The 21,562-nt window shown below is 46.2% G+C and overlaps 1 protein-coding gene across 1 annotated transcript in view; it reads left to right on the top strand.

Annotated features, from left to right (window-relative positions):
• The first annotated feature begins 8,077 nt into the window (after positions 1-8,077).
• LOC144139514 (uncharacterized) overlaps positions 8,078-21,562 on the top strand; it is a 29,067-nt gene continuing 15,582 nt past the window's right edge. The window contains exons 1-3 of the mRNA XM_077671832.1: positions 8,078-8,206; positions 9,575-9,681; positions 18,848-18,910. Coding sequence (XP_077527958.1) covers positions 8,089-8,206; positions 9,575-9,681; positions 18,848-18,910 — 288 coding nt within the window. The 5' untranslated portion in view covers positions 8,078-8,088. The remainder of the gene's footprint in view (positions 8,207-9,574; positions 9,682-18,847; positions 18,911-21,562) is intronic.

Genomic DNA, 21,562 nt, shown 5'->3' with positions numbered 1-21,562 from the left:
TGAACACATACGAAGTTACAATACATAGACATTAAAACACAAATCCCACGGCAAGAAGATATGCGTACGCACACCAACAAACTACAGCAAGAAGACGAAGCAAAACTTAACACCAGTTGTCTAAGATAAATGAAGAAGAATAAAAAAGATAAATTACACCAAGAATATAGTTATACAATCACTAGACAAGAAGTCGTTATCGATTTGATTGATTGTGGGGTTTAACGCGCCGACGCAACGCAGGCGATGAGGCGCGCCGTAGTGGAGGACTCCGGATTAATTTTGACCACCTGGGGATCTTTAACGTGCTTCGAAATCTCAAACACACGGGCGTTTTTGCTTTTCGCCTCCATCAGAAAAGCGGCCGCCGCGGCCGGGAATCGAACCCACGACCTCGTGAAGAAGTGGTTATTAATTATACAGCACGGTAAAAATGAGACACTGATTTTTCAAACAAAGACTATTCAGTGTCAAAGCTTGTTTAGTTAAAGGGAAGAAGGTGACGTAGCATTTGTGTGCCGTAGTTCGTGCGGGCCGGCGACATTTCCCAGCGTGCAAAATTACGCAAGCTACGCTGGTATTGCTTTGCAGTTAGTTTCGTGGGCATGCATTCTGTAGTTGGTATGTCCCTCGCCAAATGAAATTCCTCATTTTTAACAAGTTGTTATTTTGTTTATGGCGCTATTTGTAAGCTGTTATCAGGTACATCACAAACAAACCCTAAAAATAGTTTTTTTTTGCCTCAGAAAAAATACGTTCAAATAGCCTGGATAAAAAACTACCATTTCTCAACAGAACAATCTACAAATGAGCTAACGGTTGTAAAACTTCAGCTTTTATTTTTGGCGCTAGTGTACGGCGGGAACAGGGAAATTAAAAATATGTTCGTATTAGAGCTTCTTCATAATTACGAAATGTTGGTTTCAAGACACGAACACCTCATTTCTTGCATATACCAAATCCAGGAACGCGCTATGGAGTCTATAAGCTACCTTACAGACTACCTAACCTTTCCAACCATTCGAGAAAATGTAATATTTTTGGAAGTCAAATTTTCTGGCTTTGAACTTTCGCCAATATTGTATACTGCGGGGTCTGGTGGTATTTCCTTATATTACCTTTCATTACCTTATATTTCATGGCTAGGGTGTGAGTTCTTGCAGTATGTACACCCTATAAGCGGGCTCTCTTACTAGAGCGAGTGCTGTTAGTTGTCAGTAAATGGCAAACTACGAAAGAAGTGTGGTAACAAAAAATTAGCACCGATCCACCCTGTGACTGTGGTTGAAAAGCAAAGCTGTAAACGGCTCCCACAACGATTACCCGTGCGACGTCATTTAAATTCGCTCACGTCGCTCTACAAATAGCGAAACGAAAGTGAAATGCACTTAACCACACCTTCTATCACTTCAAAGAGATTATCTTGGTAAGGTTAAATTAATGCATCAAGCATGAATGGTGTTTGGTTGAGTTGAATTGGTGTAGCACATGAGTGGAAACTCTTTTTTTATAAAATAAAGCTCAAACCCGGTGTTAAATCATCTCACTTGTCCGTCTCTGCCGTCGCGGACGGAGGCGACAAGATCAACGGCAGAGACAGCGGGGAAGGAGGATAGAGAGTAGAAAATACTTCTATTCAGATTTCTGAACAGCCCAGAGTGCAGCCCCGGGGAGCGGTTCTTTCTTCACTGTAGCCTATATTCAGTCCGCGCGGCCTGTGCTCAGTCCACCAGCTGAAGCTGGGTAGGCAGAGAGGGGCTGGACAGCGGCATCTCCCATTGCTCTTGTTCGGTAGTCGACGGAAAGAGAGGAGGGTACTCAGGGCTAAAGTCGCACACCCCGATCATGTGGCAGAGTGTTCCTACTTCTGTGCAAAACTTACACTCAGCGCCGTAGTGATTCGGGTGCATTAAGTGAATACGCGTCGGGTGGGGGAAGAAGCCGGGTTGTATGAGCCGCAGGACAGTTTGTTGTTCTATGGGAAGGTATGCGAAAGGCGCACGTAGAGTCTATCTCAGAAAGCGATAATGCTGGGTAATGTCCCTGGAGGAGACAAGCGAGTGAGTGTCCTTGTGCAGCTCCAAAACAAGGGGGGGAAAAGTGCAGGCTTGGTGGGCGTATTCGTTGCCCTCCATGGAAGTGTGAGCGGGTGTCCAGATGGGCTGAATGGAACCATTTGGGGAGTGGATATTTAGCCCATGCAATGCAGGTTGGAACACCAAACCCGACTGCTAATTCCGGTAGGCTTGTTGGGAATCGGTGACTACCTTACGAACACCTCGTTGAGTGGGAGCCAAGGCGATGGCTGCCTCTTCTGCTGCTGTCATTGTCTTCGGTCTTGAGTGAGGCACAAGCTAGGAGGTTGGTTCTGGAGGTAGCCACGATGATGACGTACTGCTGCCCTCGACGTTGGGAGGTGTCTGTGTAGGTAACTGCATGATTCCCAACAAAGGTGGTGTTTAGCGCTTCAGCCCGTGCTTGCCGGCGACCCTCGTCGTGTGAGGGGTTTCTATTTCTAAGCAAAGGGAGCATCTTTAGTTCTTGCTGCCAAACGTCCAGGAGTAAATCAAGCGGAGTGACACTCTGTGCTTCCCAGCCAATATGATGAAGGATGCGGCGACCCGCCGCAGTTATGCTCATTCGGAGCTTCTGGATAGAAAGATGGCCCTCTATCAGCTCCTCCACCGTGTTGTAGAGCCCCATGCTAAGCAGCCTCTCTGTGGACGCACTCATGGGAAGACCAATGGCTTGCTCAACCACCTTCCTAATCATTATATAAAGCATCTTGATGTCCTCCTTGCCGAGATGAAGACAGGGGGGTTGACGTATGTGATTCTCGGGAGGACAAAAGCTTGAACTAATCTAAAGGTACCGGATTTCTTTAGGCCTTGCTTCTTGGTGGCAACTCGCCTGATCATGTGTATGATTTTGTGGATGTTGTGTTTGGGGCGGTGCAAGGATACGTCACTCTTGGTGTTGGTCTGAAGATGTAGACCCAGGGTCTTGATGCTGGGGCTTGGAGTGATGGCCTGGCCATAAAGGAGTATTTGAATGTGTTCCGTGAGGTGTCGTTTGGCGTTAGGGCGGACGACAAGGAGCTGAGAATTTTTACGTGAATACTGGAAGCCACATGCTTTAGCACATTGGCGTACTATAAGTGAGATGCCATGGGTTGGTGTGAGCTCCCTTTACCGCTATCGCGTGGCATTCAGCGATAATGCAGGAGTTAAACCCGTAGATGTGCTTGGTGAGTGCACCACTTGCCTTCCCCTTCTCCGCGTGGGCTCGTAGCTGAATCGGTAAGACAACGGGCTCTGTCTTTGTTACTGTATTAGTTCCAGGTTCGATTCCTGGCGGTGCCATTAACTTCTTTTATTTGTTCGCAGGAGTTTTCTGTTGGTACCAACGGTCGCGAAAGAACCCTTGGGGGGTAGAGGTAAAAAGCGTTGCTTTAAAAAACAGATGTAACCCGACTGTCAGCCTGTACGTGCCCCCCCCCCCCTTCCCCTGCCTGCGGACTGGGTGGTGGTGGTTGCGGCTTCCAGGCGGTAGTCCGACGCGATGGCAGAGGTGAGTGGGTGCCGGGATTTCTTTTTATGGTATTCCATGCCAACGGGAACCTGAAAAACTCCCGTGTATTTTGAGGGCAAGATTTGTGAAGTAGACGCGGGCCCGGACAGCCTGGCTGGCTACAGAAGTTAGTGTTTGGAATGAAACTTTGATCAAACTTCGCGGTAAAAATTAGTGCCATTCACATCCGTGAAGAAGGATGACCTGCGAAGCTAGAGACAGTGTACGGAGTGCCCGAAAAAACATGTTTGTTCGTAATTAGCGATTGAGCATACTTCCAAACCAATTATTTGAGTGAAACTTGGAAGGACCCGAACTTCAGTTTGGCGTCGTAGGCATCTTACTGTTTGTGTAACTCACCTAATCTATCCGATCGACCACGGAGAGGACACCGGAGAAGTCTAATTTGTCCGTGTGACGTCCGCGTTTAAACCTCCTATCAGAACAACGGCCTGTCATCAGTAAGTGCATGAAACCTATAGGACCCTGCCCTTCGCACGGACCCTCTTCTCCCAACCCCGTATACGCCGGGAACCGTTTATGATCCCGAGCTTATATAAGGGGAAAAAATCGTCGAAAATGTCGCTCTAAAAGCCTTTTAAGCTGAACAAGTAATATGGCCCCACGTCAGCGTTCCAAGCTGGGAAGTTGCGTTCATCCGGGAGGGATTCGCAGCTGCTACACAAGATGAAACTAGACGACGATACGTTTGTGGCGGAGGCTATGTATGGTTTTTGCGCCTATCAGTGCTTGTGTTCGGGCTGACGCTTATTCAATTGCCGCTCTTCTTCCAAGCGAACGGCATGCGTCCGTCACATGGCGAGTTAAAGCTGCAAGGCCTCGGGCTTTATTCTAGCGGACCAACATGTGACTGTCCGTTTCCCTCCCCCGTCCCAGGCATCCTACTGTATGCGCGACACACCAACCTAGACGGAAACCCCTCGATTACGAAGGACAGCTGACAGGATGCATTGAACAATGGGACTTCCATGTATAAATCTCGACCAGCTCAAGTGGCATTTTCGGCAGCGGAAGTGCAGTCCATCTGTGGATGCATTCTCCACTTCTCCCTCCCCTGCAACCCGTGCCCGCTTTAGCGGCCACCCGGCGATTGGCGCACACTTAGACGTGAAATACGCCAGTGAAAACGTCGCTCTTAAAGCCTTTTCAGTTGAACAAGACCTATGGGTTGACGCCTAGGTTCCAACACGCAAGTGGCTCTTCCTTTCACACCTACTCGACGATGTGGAATTGGAGGCGGTCATGGATGCTGCTGCTTTGGGTCATTGTTACGCTCATTCGCGCTTCCGTGTTTACTCTAGAATCATATGATAACGGCGCTACCGCTGTTATCAACCGATGGTGCAACTTGTGAAAAAGGCATCGCTGGTGTCGAGGGGAATAGCAGTTAAGCGTGGTTGACGGTGGGGAGGAGGAGCATAGAAGTAACGTCGAGTAAATCGGCTTTGCTGGTATAAAAACTTGGGGTGGGGGGCGGGGGAATAAAACTTGCACGACTTCGCCGTAAAAAGTCCTCATAAATTCGAGGAATCCGCAGCCTCCTGGACAGAGATCCTGCGCCTGGCTGCCGACGCGCAAGTTCCTGGTCCAGAAAATCATGTCCTACGCGGGGGGCTCACGGTGAATAGACATTGAAACGACGCTCGAAGAAGCAGTGGTGGGGGCCGAAAGCCCCGTCCAGATTTTTCTGGAAAACGATGAAATTGGGAGTTAGTAAATTAACCGGCGAGACTGTCCTTGCTTAGAACGGCTACTAGGGTCGGACTGATCTAAGTCTCGGTCATGAAGATCGGACTAGCTTCTTTGGTTAGATCCATGGCATTCCTGAGGACTTCTGTCCGATACGACGACGAGTTAGAGAAGGGAGGGCATGAAGGGGTCAGGCAGCCGATGCGCGAGCTGTTTTATTTATACAAGTTCGCAAACGACCCGCATCCAGAAACAGTAAAAAGCAGGAGTTGCAAGTACCCGAGTACAGCGGAACCACAGTCCTCGAGGAATCACTGATACCGCTGATCGGGGCCCGGCTGAGGCACGGGTTGTGGATCCAAGTGCTGAGGAGGAGCCAGTGCTTCCACAACGTTTTAGATGCGACGCTGAGGGGAGCATCTCTTGCCGGCCGCCCTGCCCTTCCTGCGTCGTCGTTGTCCGCGTCCGCACAGCTGCGTCTCTCCTCCGCTCACCTCCTCTCCTCTCGCTGTGATAGCGCGCCCTCTCCCCCAACATCTGTGGCGCGCGCAGGGCGGCCCGCTCTCTCTCACTCCGCCGCTGGGCGGCGCTGCGCGCGGCGCAAGCGCGCTGTGCGCATGTGCAGCGCCCTCTCTCTCCGCCGTCTCCTCCCCTTCGGGCGCGCTGCGCATATAAGCGGAGTGCCGCGCTCCGGCCGGTCTCTCAGTCGACGGTAGTCCACGCTAGGCTTGCTCTCTCTCTCTCTCTCTCTTGCATTACCCGACGATTGCTCACGCAATTCGAGTAATCGACCCAACGGAAACGTACAATGGAACCCCCTTCAGCGTCGCATCACACCAGGGTTCCCGCGAGGGTAGGTGGGCGTAATTTTTTCTATCTCTGGTGTGGTCCGAGTTCACCACTCAGATCTGCCGGTTAGCAGTACCCTCAAAATTTAAAAATCGGCCTAGTCTGATGCCCTACCTGAGGTGGGAGATCAGGGAGATCAGTACAACAACCGGAGGCCCCCCTTCCCTTCACTTTTCCCATAACGCATGCCCGTCTCCCTCTTCGTTTCCCTTGAACCCAATCCTTCCCGCTACCTCCCAGAGGAGATCAGGGGGGTCTGCCCGGCCCGCAACCCTGGCTGTAGATTGCTCACTTGCTTTTCTGCTTCAATTTACCTCCACTTTTCGGTGGTCAAAGTTGAACTCGCAATTTTGCCAATTTAATTATTTTGGGCGTTAATGGGCTATACTTCGGTAGTACGGCGAGGTATTTGTCTCACTTACTCAATATTGCTTTACTTGAACTACCTGGAAACAAATTACATTACAATTTGCTGCTCAGACGACTCGAACATTAGGCCACACAGCGTCCCTGTTCATTCTTCTTCACAAAAACAAGGGCACCAACTTTGTTTGCAAATACATTTGTTCAGTCCTTACTTTTGAATTTACGAGCCATATCTGTTTGCATGGCGAGACAGCTTGAGTCATGAGGCCGCTGAAACCATATTTTTACAGTTTAGCATACGTCTGCTTTTAAATTTTCTCTTGAGGATAGCTTAGAATACATTGCAAAGAAAGCCAGAAGTCACGCAGCGTCACCTAAGAGCAAGAAACTAAACTTTGAAACCCAGCTTTGGATTAAAATAGCCTGTGTAGCCCTTTTCCCAAACACTGTGTGTCCTCTAACATCTGGTGAAGCGGCGGCGTCATCGCACCCGTCTTAAAGGACGATTACTAATGCCTGACCGCATTCCTAGAGATCCAATTTTTAGAGATTGCAGAGCCATCTTCCCGGTCACTTGTTGTAGTAGTAGTTTCCTTATACGGGTGACAGGGTGTTAGCTGAAGCCGCTTTTGTGGGCGATGATCGCCGCTAACTCGAAGCTCCGATCCAGTGCCAGGGATGCCATCATCAATGTGTGCCGCTTACGACGAAAATAGCAGCCGTGAATAGCGACTCTGCGCTTACACGCCCGCCCACTGCCGCCGCGTGAATCAGCATACGGACTTCCCTTTCATTCAGAGGCTGTGGTTAGACCATCAGCAAGAATTGCAAGGGAAAGACGCAGGAACATCACTGAGCATACAAAGGTTTACTGAGCAAACTAACAGAGTTGTGGTAAATTGTTTTATATTTTTGAACTTTCACAGATTTTTACTCTGCATTGCAAAAGTAAAAATGTCATAACGATATGCATCTAAATGGTGGGACAATTTCTCTAAACCTTGCACTTGCTCCTGCATTTTTTTTTCGGGCTGCTCGCAGGCTTCCCTTTTTCTTGTATGTCGTCAAAAATACACGACACACCTGGTAAAATGTATTGCATTCTCGCTGACAGAGGGCTCCTTCAATCTCAAGTTACTATGTTATTGACTGTGAGAAACAATGAAATATTTATATATAAAACAGCAGCAACGTAGGTCGAAGACAGCAAATAAATCCTTGGTCAACTCACAGGGCTTGAAAAATTGGGCGTCTCAAATACATTCAGCCGGAATATATGTTAAAAAAAACTAAACAAACATTCATTGCCTTCACGATGCGCAGTTACCGCTAGCAACATAAAAAACCGCCACGCTGAAAAACTTTCTGGCACGTGTTACGAAGACATTTTTCATCTTTCACCAAATGCATGTCGTGATGTCAGACAATAGATCTTTTATAACGGCTGGAACATCGCGGGCAGCTGAAATAGCTACTCAGTCAACACATCCATCGTCCACTTTAAGTGTACGAGGAAAATCCACCTACCTAGTATGCCTACTGCAAGCTGGAAAAGTAACCTTTGTATTTCCGGAGTGAACGAAAGGCAGAGCTATGCGGTTCATCGCTGTACTTTGTCACCGGGGTGTTTGGCATAAGGCTGTCGTCATTTTCTTGTTTTTTGCGTGTTCTGTCAACACGGCTAAGTTTTTACCCTGCGGTGGCAAACCAGGTAAGCCAACCTTAAAAATTCTCTGACGAACCAGTATAAATTTGGGCCACCTGTGAGGAATGTAGCTTAGGACATAATATTTTTTGACAAGATTTATTCATAAAGCCCACGTAGTTGGTAACACGTAGTTGGTAACGTTGCAACCAAAGGTGTGAGACAGAAAAATACATAAGGAAAATGTTTAGGAATGTAGCATTGAAATCGCTCCTGGGATCTAAGCCGGCGTGTTCGTAGATTTAACAGAAATGACTATATTCCCCTAGTTAGCGGTAAGTAGTTCACACCATGTAACTTTTTTATTTCGTTAAGGTGGGTCCCAGTACTATCGGCATTAAGGCGTTGAGCCTCGCATGAAGCGGAGGTATGTTGTCGAAAGCTCCACACGGAATTCCTTCAGTGCCAGACAATAAAGTATGCAGTACTGCACATGCAAAGAGCAGCACATTCCTGGAGTGATGAAAATTACATTATGTGAACACCATGCTTGTGCGGGCTTAAAAGCTCACATAAGGTCGTTAACTTAGCGCTAGAAAAGTTTCATTTTTGAAAAAAGTACGGCTCATGTTATGCGACAACAAAAATAAGCACAGGAATATTTCCCAACGTGTCCCTAAAAATTCGCTTGTTTTTTTAGTGCTCCAACGCTCACATAACTCTAGAACGCCAAGACAATATGCCTTTGCAGGTGTCTATTGGCCAATGCCTTCTCTCAGGTTGAGCCATTCCGCGTCAGTCGAAAATCTGATTTCATTGTGCATACATAGCACTGTACAGCGCAACTGTAGGAAGAATAGAAGTTGCTGACGCGGCGGAACTACCAACGCAGCTTTGATCTGTACTTGAATATCGAGAAACGAAAGTATATCAAAATCAAGAAGTAAGTGAACTGCCGTGTCTCAAAGTTTTGGTTTTCAATTCTGCACTCAGGTAATTTACAGCAAATTTAGTCAAGGTTCATACCAACAACGTTTGCAGTCTATTGCAGGCCTTATGTAACGCGGTACAGCTCACAAACCAGTCTAAAAGTATCTTTAAAATTCATTCACACCATAAAAGATTGGATCAATAAATGATGAAGTGCGTCATTAGAAACTAAGTCGCGATGTCCGTGGGTTTATCTGTACAAACGTTTAAAAAGGTTTTGTTTCCCGCGGAAAATACTTAACGCGTTTCCTTTTTACAAGATGGGCTCTCAGTAAGGGCGCTGGTTTTAGTCAATACACAAGTAACTTCTGGTGAATTATACGCGGCGCATTTCTAGTAATAAATGTTATGCTTTTTGGGATGTAAGCAGAGGCATAGTTATAAAACAGGATACATTTCATGTGTGCAAGCTCTCGTAGTTTTCCACATAACTGTGTCCAACAGGAATTGTCACCGCATCCAAAAGTGGCGCCTTAGGAGCAAAGTTTTTGGCAACCTGCGGGACTGCGCTTCTGTTGAAGTATGCAATTCCTCCAAAACCTGCAATCCAGGCAAGTCCGCCCGACTTCCAACGTATTTTCATAACCAGAGCAAATGCTCAAGATGAGGATTGAAAGAATATGTTGACCTGCCATGAGTCTTTCTGGAACGAACTTTTTATTTCACAGCAAGTGCAGTGTAATGTACTTTCTGGTATGCTTGTTTCTTTTACTGTATTGACTTCCCACGCGATCATGGGCGTTTTTGGGGATCCCAAAACCATGTGCACACAATAACGCTATTTCAACTATTCTCTGTCCATAATCCCTCTTTTAGGCCTTCGGTGCAAGTCGTGCGTGTACCAAGGATTCTCTGAGGCTCCTCATTTGGCGGCAAAAAGACAATTACGTGCACGCCTAGCGCTATCTTCTTCTTTCCTTGTAAATACGTCATGCAGAACATTTGTATTCGCCACATCAACGGCAATTTTTCTTGTCCACCGTGAATACTAAGAAGAAGTGTCCTATGATATTCTAAATTATTTTACTCCAAGGAGCCTTGCGGGTCATTCGTTTTTGTTTAGGACTAAGTGCTGTGAGTGTCTATTCACCACAAAACGGTTTCTACGCTGAAATCAACCCTAATGATGTGGTTCCCAAGCATCTTATCAATACCGTTTCCTTCCTCACTATCCGCATTCATGATTCATACTGTTATTTTGCTGCGACAGGCAGCTCCTTAACTACTGAAAAGATGGCCGATCCAACGTTTGCATTGGCTTTGCATCCAAACTACAACACAAAGTAAACTATAAACATGGAGTCGACCGTGCATCTTCGTCTTCCTGCACAGAGAGAGTAACGGCGCGTCGTGTTAGGGGGTTGATTGGTTAATTGTGGGGTTTAACGCGCAGGCGCTTCCCAGGCGATGAGGGGTGCCGTAGTGAAGTGCTCCGGGTTGATTTTGACCGCCTGGGGATCATTAAGGTGCGCCATATCCCGAACACACGAGCATTTTCGCTTTTCACCGCAATCAGAAAAGACGCCACCGCAGCAGGGAATTGAACCCTCTTCATTGGGCTCAGCAGTACAACGCCTCAGCCGCTGAGCCATGGTGGCGGGTCGTGTTTTAGGGTTGCTGGAGCCGGAACGTCACTCGTTTTGTTTGCTCCGGTTGATTCGCCGTAATTCGTTGCAAAGTGACAGGGTTCAGTTTGAATTCATCACGAAAAAAGTCTGAAACAGTAGCAGCGAGATTTTTAGAGCGAACCTGTTTATACGTACCTCGTAAGCGTACGGCCACCCACATACCTACAAAAACAGCAATCAAAAACTTCGCGCTCAATCCTACTTAAAGGTGGCTGTTCAATATCCGATCAGCATTTATTTGCATGACATGTTTTGCTTGCTTCCTATTTTCCTTGCACAGACACGGCTGTCTTACTTTCGAAGGTATTTTCCCAAAGCTTAGCCGAACATTGATCTTCCAGGCTTTAGGGCGAAACCCGACACGAATAACGACACATTCACGCACGTGCTTCGCCTCCCCGGAAACCGGTTCGGCAGCCTTCTATGATATGAAAGATGGCCGCACAACCTGTTTCTAGAGACGCAAGGGTTGTGCGAAAACCCATACTTTTCCGCATATCTGTTGGGCCTTTTAACGATGTTAGCAAGTACCCAAAGAGTTTAGTGTTTCTTGGCACACCGTTAAGCAGAACTTATCGTCTACTCACCATTAACTGTAGCCAGATCTATAACACCACAGGACTATTTGTCAATGCCCACCCCGCCATTACCAGGGGAGGAGTTGTAGGTCGACCTCACTCGTCGGCATCGTCCAGGTCGTGCGTCAAGAAGGGGTGGGAGAAGGTCCCCAGACCAACCGATAGAGATCAAAGTGACCTTGCGTGGGCGGGTTTCTCTCTCTGTTGATAGGGTAGGGATCTCCCACAGTGACGTTTAGCTACCAATTGCCTTGCGCGAACCCTCCTTGACGCAAGACCTGGACGATACCGATGTGTGAGCTCGTAGTTATCGGTGAGCTCGTGAGTCGACGGTGAGCTCGTGAGCTGGGGAGAAGGTCCCCAGACCAACCGATAGAGATCAAAGTGACCTTGCGTGGGCGGGTTTCTCTTTCTCTTGATGGGGTAGGGACCGCCCACACTGACGTTTAGCTACCTATTGCCTTGCGCGAACCCTGCTTGAAGCACGACCTGGACGATACCGACGAGTGAGCTCGTCGGTAGTGGTGAGCTCGTGAGTCGATGATGAGCTGATGAGTTGAGGAGAAAGTCCCCAGGCCAACCGATAGAGGTCGCAGTGGCCTTGCGTTGGCGGGTTCCTCTTTCTCTCGCTAGGACAGGGAACCTCCCACCAGTGACGGTTAGCTACCTATTGCCTTGCGGGAACCCCTACGATAGCTTTGCCGTTGTCTGGCGAGTGCCCATAGATGTTGGATCCGGAGAAATAGACCCAGAGAGTAAAACTGGGCCGAATTTTTTGTATTTACGGACGAGTGGAAGTACATATAGCCGAAAAGGGATTGGGCAACGATGCTCTCGTGTTGTTTTGTTTTGTGCGAGTACCAAAACTGACACTATTTGGTAAACGGGGCACTAAGTGCTTATGCTCGATGTGCCTTGAAGCAAAGGCGAATAGTGCCACCGACGGCGTGGGTGTGTAGGGGCAGCAAACAGCCCATATGTTAATATTTACAGCCTACGACCTCCTCTCCTGCAAACACCTAGCTAAACTTTTGGCACCCTCTTACGGATGTGCCTTGCACGGATAAGAGAGGAACGAGACATACAATTGCATATTTTTGTCTTAATTGTTGAGTAGTGTTCACATTGCCAAATCTACGAAGGGCTGGTTCTTGCTTATGCTACAGACTCATATGCTGCAGCGGCACCTAACTTCAAACCCCCCAATAAAAACCCTATTGGAATCTGGTCTTGAACACAAAGCTATCGCCAGTGACATTCCTCTAATAATAAAATATTGCTTTATTGGGGACAATACACCTGACGAAAGTTCGGATTCTTCACGCAACAGGTTCGTTGGCTGACCACTTATCGTGGGAGGTGATAGCGCTTATTATCAGCCCAGCTCACTTGCTAAATACATTGCGATTTGAATTATATAGAATCACTGACCACGGCTGGTCTATATCCGCTCGCTGCTGTGACATGCCCCGAGACCAGCTATGCTATGACAGAACTTGCCACCGGCCTTGGTTAGAATTTCGGACACTTTTGGAACACGGCACCATGCGATAAGCTGAAATAATCAGCCATCTTTCGTGATTAACACTGCCATGCGCTTAACAACGTCCTAAAATCTGATACAGGACTATTTAAAGCAGCAACAACCGGTACTGCCTCCCATTCAATAATTGAAGAATGTCATAGCAGGGTCGTCGCACGATTATTTTGTCGCAGCTACGTGCGCCCATTCGGTGAACCCAGACGGCTGCTCTCTTTATCCCCGCCAGTTTTTGCAAAATGTAGGCATCCATTTCTCTTACTGCACTGTTACGGTTTGGATTTTGAAGATAATCTCGATTTTTTGTAGCAAAAGCAATTTTGAAACATTAGGGGGTCTAACCATCCTTATACAGAGTAAACCGCTTCACAAGTGCTTGCACTGGCTTCCGGTAGTAACCTTCTTGAAATAGGTTTGCGTTGCACCCTCTTGGACCAGTTGGTTACGTTTATTCAAATCCACACGCTCAAATCCGAGAGAACGTTTGTGCGGCCTTTGGACCATTCGGTAAGCACGTCCATGAAATGAACAGTGAGGTCCCTCTGTAACTAAAATGCAAGGCATATAACCTATTTAAACACATTGCAGTAGCTGAATAAGCTCGAATATGGAAGTTTCATAAATACCGGGAAACACAACTCGACCTACCCAAACCACTTCCAAGAAATGAGCAGTCGGATACATCTGTCACTGAAATGCAATATTTCTTGCCTTTTAAACTCCTTAGAGCAACACGTTAAGCTACAACATGGAAGGTTCATATGATAGGAAAATGTGCGAATTCAGAAAAGTGTGCACTATATTGCAAAAAAAAATGTAAAAAACGAAAGTGCAAAGTGCCTTCACAGAAGCAGTTGAATGTAAAGGAACCTCCTTCACGTGTGAAGTGTTCGCGAGCCTGACCCCGCCAGACGATGTGAGGCCGGCACCCGACAAACAAAAGAAAAATTACCGGTTTATTCCGGGATAACAAAACCAATAAATGACGTGCGCAGAAACAGCAGCTTGAAACACAACGGAACAACGCTACAGCACAGGGGCCCTCAGTTTACGCACGTCCCCCGAGGACGAAGGCGCTGGCATCGAGACGCCAACTGTCAGCGCCCATTAGCGTCATGATGCGCTACATCGCTTCGCCTCTCCTAGACGGCAGTACATCTCAATGACTCATAGGAAAGGAGATAAGGCGCGTTTGTAGTGCTGCTCACGTCTCTTCTCATAGCGCAGTCGGGAGAGCGCCCCGTATCTTCCGTCGCGGCGAGACGGCTCGAGAGGGCATAGACTCGAATCCGGGCGCCGCAGCGTCAATGGCAGTTCTTGTGACGGCGTCACTTCCGTGACAGGTATAAAGTGACTGAGTTCTTGTATACCCGGGTACAAAAGACTTTCCTGTTAAAACTTTAGAACACTGGGGTGGTACATCATTGATGAAAATCAGATGTGAATGCCGACTTGGACGGGGCATGTAAAACAAAAGGTGCATAGCAATGAGTCATTAGGGAAAAACGGGTTGTTTCAAGGTCGCGAACCAAGACTAAAACAACACAAATCCATCAATAGAGAATCGAAATAAAATTCTACAGCTCTTAATATTGTAGAACATACCTTCATATTGTCGTTAGTGAGTATCGGGGAAATGCCTTGATCCCGCGGTGAGCAATGGGAGACTAAATGATGACGTATATGTTGATGGCGTTTTTAGCCTCACTATGCTGCTTGGCGCACAGAAAAACCTTAGGTCCATTTCAATAAACATACGCAAAAAGCTTTCCACACTGCTTTCTGCTAATAAAAAGGTGTATTGTAATGTCTCTTACCAATGAGGTTAATAGGGGAATTTAGCTTAAAAAGCCGCAGACAGCGCCCGAGAAAACCCTAAGAAAACGCTGCTTCGGGGCCTATCAGTTTTCCCCGATGTAGTACATGCCAAAAGACTAAGGCCCGGTTGTGGATTGTCAATAATTGTCATAATTAATCTTTGTTGCCACTTTTACTCAGTCACATGTAGGCACCGTATAACACACTATCCGTTAACCTACTTCCGCACTTCGCTACGTTTTCGTAGAAGAGATCCTTTAGCCAAATTTTTCCGTATGAAATGCGGTCCAGGGGGCTGCTATTATAGTGATAGTCGACAATTTATTTTGCATGCTTACAAGTAAAGGGGGCAACTATGCACTTCGAAGTGTTTAGTGACATTAACCATGTGTTACACCAATTGAAAATTATCTACAGCTCATTTTGAAGGGATAGCTGATCATTAGAACTACCCGCCGCGGTGGCTCAGTGGCTGAGGCGTTGCGCTGCTGAACACAAAAACACGGGCTAGATTCCCGCCCGCGACGCCCGCTTTTCTAATGGAAGGGAAAAGCAAAAACGCCCGTGTGTACGAGATTTCGGCGCACGTTAAAGATCCCCAGGTTGTAAAAGTAATCCGTATCCCTCCAATACGGCGCACCTCATCGCCTGCATTGCGCCTCCGCGTTAAACCCTACAATCAATCAATCAATCAATCAATCAATCAATCAATCAATCAATCAATCAATCAATCAATCAATCAATCAATCAATCAATCAATCAATCAGTCAATCAATCAATCAATCAATGATCGTTAGTACTGAAGATTGATTGGTAGATAATGCAGTCATCGGCAAAAATACGCATGCGAGATTATATATTAACGGACAAGTAATTTATGTATATTAGAAAAAGCAAGGGGCCAACAACGCTTGCCTATGGTACACCGGAACGGAACATGTGGGAGAAATGCAATTATTAACAGCTGTAAACTGTTGTCTTACTGAAAGAAAGCTGCGAATCCATGAAGGGGCTAGGGAATCTAATCAAAGAGTAAACAGTTTAGAAATTAAACCGCAATGTGGTGCATAGTCAAATGCTTTCGAGACATCTAAAAATATACAGTCAGGCTGCTGGTTAGTGTCCATATTGGCATGCAAGTCAGTCGTGAATTCAAATGACTGTTCCTCGCATGATCAGCCTTTCCTGAATCTATGTTGGTTAGAAAAAAAGAAACAGTTTGCTTCCAGTTGATTGTAAACGTGTGAAGCGATAATGGGCTCAAGCATTTTGCGACAAATGCACGTCAGGGTTATCGGGCGGTAGTTCCCTGGGTGGTGCTTATTTCCTGCTTTGAATAAGGGTATGACAGTAGCGAGTTTCGAATCGTCTGGTAGCAATCCAGAAGAGAATGAATGTCTAGTATAAACATGTGATAAAGAATTTTACGAGAAACAGAGATGGCGTTGTTTCGTATTTTAAAATTAATGTTATCTACGCCAGAAGATATAGATATTTTTTATTGTTGACAGAGAGGCGACACCTTACTCAGTAATTCCAATAGGTTCCACGTACGACCAGGAATAGTAAGGAAAATGAGGCAATTTAAAATATTCTTCCTGAGTAAACATAGATGAAAAGGAGCAATTAAAGGCTGAGGGACATTCGTTTTCAGGTAGTGGGATGTAGTTATCGTCATGCAGAGATACTGTGTTATTATCATGGTCAGGTAACATTACTCGCCTCAACCTTTTTGGATTTGATATCAGCAGTGATGACAGGTCATTGGAAAAGTACTTTTAGCTGGGTTTAATGCACGGCTGTAAGTGTAACGGTAATCTCTGTAATTTTGCCAAGCAGCTGGTGTGCAGGTAAGCTTTGCGTATTTATAGAGGCGTTTCTTTTGTTTCTCATTCTTTTTAGTTTTCTGGTAAACCAGGGATTAGTTTTGTCTTTGGTTGTTGAGATGAAGGGGACGTACTGGTTGATAAGGGTAGGCATCTTCTTTTAAATCTCAGCCAGTTGTCTTGAACCGTTCTACTGTAAAAAGATGGCAGTAATATTTGGTTAAAGAATATGTCCACCTCTTCATCATTTTAGCAAAGTCTGCTCTGTTGTAGTCACGAATTTGTTTTGTTTCAACACCGGTAAACGGCACTGGAGTATAACTGACGCCTGCAGCAGTTGGTGGGCACTGAATTCACCGAGGGGTAATACAGTGAGAAGGAACTCCGGTGCATGTGTTAGTATTAGATCTACTATGTTGTGTGCGGGAGTTGGCTGGTTAGTGACCTGAGAGAAGTTTAAATCGAGAGTTAAAGTAATGGATTGCTCGGGGATGCGACAAGGAGACGATAATTGTTCCCAGTCGATTAGCGGAAAGTTAGTCACCAAACAAGTAAATGGTGTTTGTTCCGCTTGTTTGAATTCCTTCGGTGGTAGTGTCTTGCAGTTTGGAAACAAAAAAAACTGCAGGATTCAGGTGGTCTCTAACAAACTCCGGTTAGTATTTTGATGGAATTAAATACTACGAGAACCCATAGAATTTCCAAAGTAGAACCAGAGCTGATTAAATATGAACTTAGTATTTTTATCACTAATAAGGATGCCACCACCTCTCCTGTCGTTGCGATCTTTGCGGTAAATATCGTACGAACTGTTATCACCAAGAATTTTGTTATCGTTTACGTCGAGATGCAACCAAGTTTCAGTAAAGGCAATAAAGTTTCACTAAAGTTTCAGCAGCACCAGTGTATTCTTTTGTTTTTTGCGGCCGCTGGGAGCAGCAAAGTTGGAAAGTAATTTTTGTGCTTCGGTTTATCTAGAACCTCAGCAACACCGTTCTAAATGCGTCTTTTTTCTGATATAAGAATCACTTCAACAGGTTCTACTAATAAACAAACAGCGGCTATAAGCCCTATGCCATTAGGCTGTGTTTGAAGTGTACCTGAAGTGCAGTACCAAATGCTGCACTGACCATATTGACACGTGTGACATATGGAAGCAGTTGCAAATATTATATTACAAGCCATTACGTATATACTGTCATTACGTATATACTGTCGCTAAGCACGCACTAAGTTTTTATGAATGTGTTTTGTTTTTCCGCCTGTTCCCACCCCGGTAAGTTATTTGTGCGCCAAGCGAAGCACCTGTCCAATTCTTTCTTTTTGAGTCCGCACGGGTTATGTCCTTCAATGGGAAGGGTGCTTTGACCTATCGGTAGTGGACTAGAATGTTCTTCTGTGAAATCTGGAGTTCTTCATGTTATCCGATGGTTGCAGAAACCACCTTGCTGAAGGATAAATTTTGCCGAAGCAGACTCCGCGGCAATCAGTTCGCCGACACTCGCCGGTGCACGTCACTTTGTCGACTGCTGCTTCGCATCTTTTGCATTCTTTGAACTTTTAGGGGAGCACAAGCTCGCTCCAATAAACTGTCTCTTCCTTCAAGACAACTTCGTCGTGTTCGGCTACGTGACAATATATTTTCTGTTCACACACGCGTTACTCGTGATTCTTTGAACCATCGGGCATTTTATGGCCATATCTTTACAACGTGGCGGCAGTTTTATTTGAACGAGTTACTACTTTTTTATAATCTTATTCGCGTCGCAGGGGCCAATTTATCATTTGCTGTTCCCATCAGCAGTTCTAACAATAGCGCACGAATATTTTCGCATCCTAAATCCCATCAAATGTACATGGTAAACTTTGAACGTAAAAATACGTTTAGGGCGCAACCAGCTTATGCCTGGTTGTGGATACAACGCTTGACTGTTTGGTTGCCCCAGAGCTCTCATTTGCTTTTTCTATGATGAACGGGCTGTTAGTTATGGCTTGTTGCAATGACCTGCCACTCATTGTTATGATCTGCCACTCATTGTAAGGTCAGTCTTGTGTTATTCATTTCACCAAGAATCGGTTCGCTGGAAGGCGGCATCTAGAAATCGCGTTCATCTCTCCGCCAGCTCCTTTATTCGTCCTGTTAAATTGGAGCACCGCTATGCAACATAATAGGAAACTGTCTGCGCTTCCGTTGACTCAATTTTCTGAAGATGAATGCAAAAAGTGGAAGGATGCTGTCACAAAGTTGTGTAGAGAAACGAAATGCACATATGTTGTAGCGTGATCGAATTGTCGCTTTTCTCTCTTTTCTTTTTTGTCTGTCTAAGATTTTCGAACTCTTCTGCGTTGGAGCACAACTCTGTTACGCCTACCACAGCAATAAGCTTCCCGTGAGTAAAATTCTTTTAACTGAACCTAACCAAAGCTCTTCCGTGACTGTGCTAAAATTTAACAAGAATATTTTACGCACGTTGCGAAACGCATGGTGTTGTTCATCCACTATTGTGTGAACAGTGTGAACTTGCGTCTTGCTGAATAAAAGATTTGGCTTGAGCAAGGATGAGCAACCTTGTTTGTGATATAGTAGGTCTGACATTTCTCTTATATTGAGTCGAAACCTCACAACGTGCTGGCGGAGCAGGAGGACAGCGAACGCTGGTGGCAAAAGTAATTTTGCGGTGCGCCATAAAATTCTGATAGAGTAAAATAGAACTCAATGTGTTTAACGAATACGAATGTGTTTTACTATGCTTGGCCTTCAATTTATCAAGCCTTCTTTGGCGATCGCGGTACAGAACGTCTATTAGCCAGTTTCAGTATTTACAAGTATAGTCTTACGGTATGAGGGAAAGTCCTGAAAGGTGAAGTACTGCACCGTTTAATCGACCAGATTTAGGGGAAATCCCCAAGGTGGAGTAAGTTTCTGTAAAGGAAAGTTTGACATCCACCTAAATGCAGCCATACGGGTACAAAGGAAAGCTATACAGCTTTCTCGGAAACTTCGCAGTTGAAGAAAAATTCTTCCTGGACCAGGATTCGAACCCGGGACCACTGCTAAACCGGAGCAGTTGCTCTACCAAGTGAGCTAACCAGGAGGCTAGTCGTTAGTAGCGCGAAAGCGAATTGATCAACAACTCGAAGTGAAGGACAGGTGTTAATCGACCAGATTTAGGGGAAATCCCCAAGGTGGAGTAAGTTTCTGTAAACTTGTAAGCAGTGGTCCCGGGTTCGAATTCTGGACCAGGACGAATTTTTCTTCAACTGCGAAATTTCCGAGAAAGCGGTATAGCTTTCCTTTGTAGCCGTATGGCTGCATTTAGGTGGATGTCAAACTTTCCTTTACACACACTGCCCCGTTTCTAGCAAACATGTTACGAGACGCCGGTGCTTGGGCCCCAGGACCACTGCAGAGGATCTGGGGTCTCAGAGGATCAAGCCCTGTGCATGGGACGCGTTGCATAGGGCTGTTCTATGTGCTGGGAAATAGGCGATAGGTGTTGAACATCACTTCCTGATACAGGGAGCATAGAAAACGGGCAAGTGGGCACATACGGCGAAATATAGCAAGAAGACTGATTTCGTGTCACTGCCGGAAAAAACGCAACCCCAGCTCCAGACATCCGCAACTGAGCCGATAGGGCGGGGCAGTTCCACGCGGTGGAAGCGAGCACGAGTAGCGCAGCGAAGATTCCTTTTTCAGTCAGCAATTCTACAATGATGGACAGTTGTTGTAGTGGAAGTGGTTGTGGGAGAACTCAACACGGGCGCAAGGGTGATCAGGTGCTATATGGTCAGGATCCCAGCCACGGCGAATGCGCGAAGTACGGACAGGGAAAGAGTACGTGTTCATAATCACGTGACAATATGCCACCAGGCCGGGAGAACGCGCAACGCGACGTAATTATAAAATCACTCTGTTTGAGTAAGCGAAAATTTCAAGCATCACCCCACTAGTCATCGCGAATAGCTGTAAGTTTACCCGACAGGCTACATAGAAGGGAAGGGTCTGGCAAGCGCTGCTCTAGTTTCGGACAGGGTAAGAGGGAACATCAAGGCCATGGCTACGCAGCACTCGTGTGACCTAGCCTTCACAAAACCTTTCACAAGTCGCGGTTCCGTAGCAAGTGCTCAGTCACGCATGTCAAGGTTGGCTGCTTGTAGTTGCTAATGAAAGCCAGACGTTCGGATATGTAACCTTGCTTGAGTCTTGTTGCCCGTCCTTTGCTTCCACAACCAGAAAGGTGGAGCGGCAGAAAAGGCTGGCGTGGTGTCATGTGCCCGGCCCACATACGTGAAGAAATCTACTGCTCAAACAATACACGTTTCAGCAGCCGTTCGAAACGTTGTAGATGAATGATTTCGCCTAGCATGTCTAGCTAGGCTTTTTCTGTGAGATCGGCGTTAAGAGGGGGTTCAGTTATGGTGCGTATGAAAGCCCTGTTGGTGCCTCAAACTTCTCCCAGTCGACTCGCTGCATGTGCTGGAACTGCGCCTGGCACAGAAGCCTTGGCTCTCGTACAAAGCACACTAACCGATGGTGAATCGTTCATCAGGCCTCGTTAGACTTCTCAAAGTTCTGGAGAACAAGGTGGAACATTTGTCCAGCTTTCTGTCAAGAATATAGAAGCCAATGAGCTGGTGACCCTGATGCCAACATCTGTAAAACTATAACCCCAATAGTTTTAAAAATGCAAATGGTGGTGTATTTCAGCTGCACGACAATCGGGGAAAACGAGGGGCAGCCGAGTGTTTAGTACAAAAAATACAGCAGCCTTTTCTTGATTGAAGTGAAGGCCCAAATACTCATACCATTCCTGGCAGTCTCTTACTGGAGGAACACCACTTTTATTTATTTATAGCCCATTGTTGGGTTATTACGGTAGTGGAAGGGTACAATGTACTTTGCTCACAGGAAGAAAAAGAAAGTACATTTCCGGAAATGCAAACACAAAATACTGCTGGGAAATGCAGCATGGAGGCAACAATAACACGAGCTACTAACACAGGTGATGACATTGTTCACTTTAGGCAAGGTCATTTAG

Source organism: Haemaphysalis longicornis, unplaced genomic scaffold, assembly GCF_048455015.1.
Source record: "Haemaphysalis longicornis isolate Haplotype H1 unplaced genomic scaffold, Haemaphysalis longicornis Haplotype H1 scaffold_5, whole genome shotgun sequence".
Lineage (NCBI taxonomy): Eukaryota > Metazoa > Arthropoda > Arachnida > Ixodida > Ixodidae > Haemaphysalis > Haemaphysalis longicornis.
This window is presented reverse-complemented; position numbering and strand designations above follow the sequence as displayed.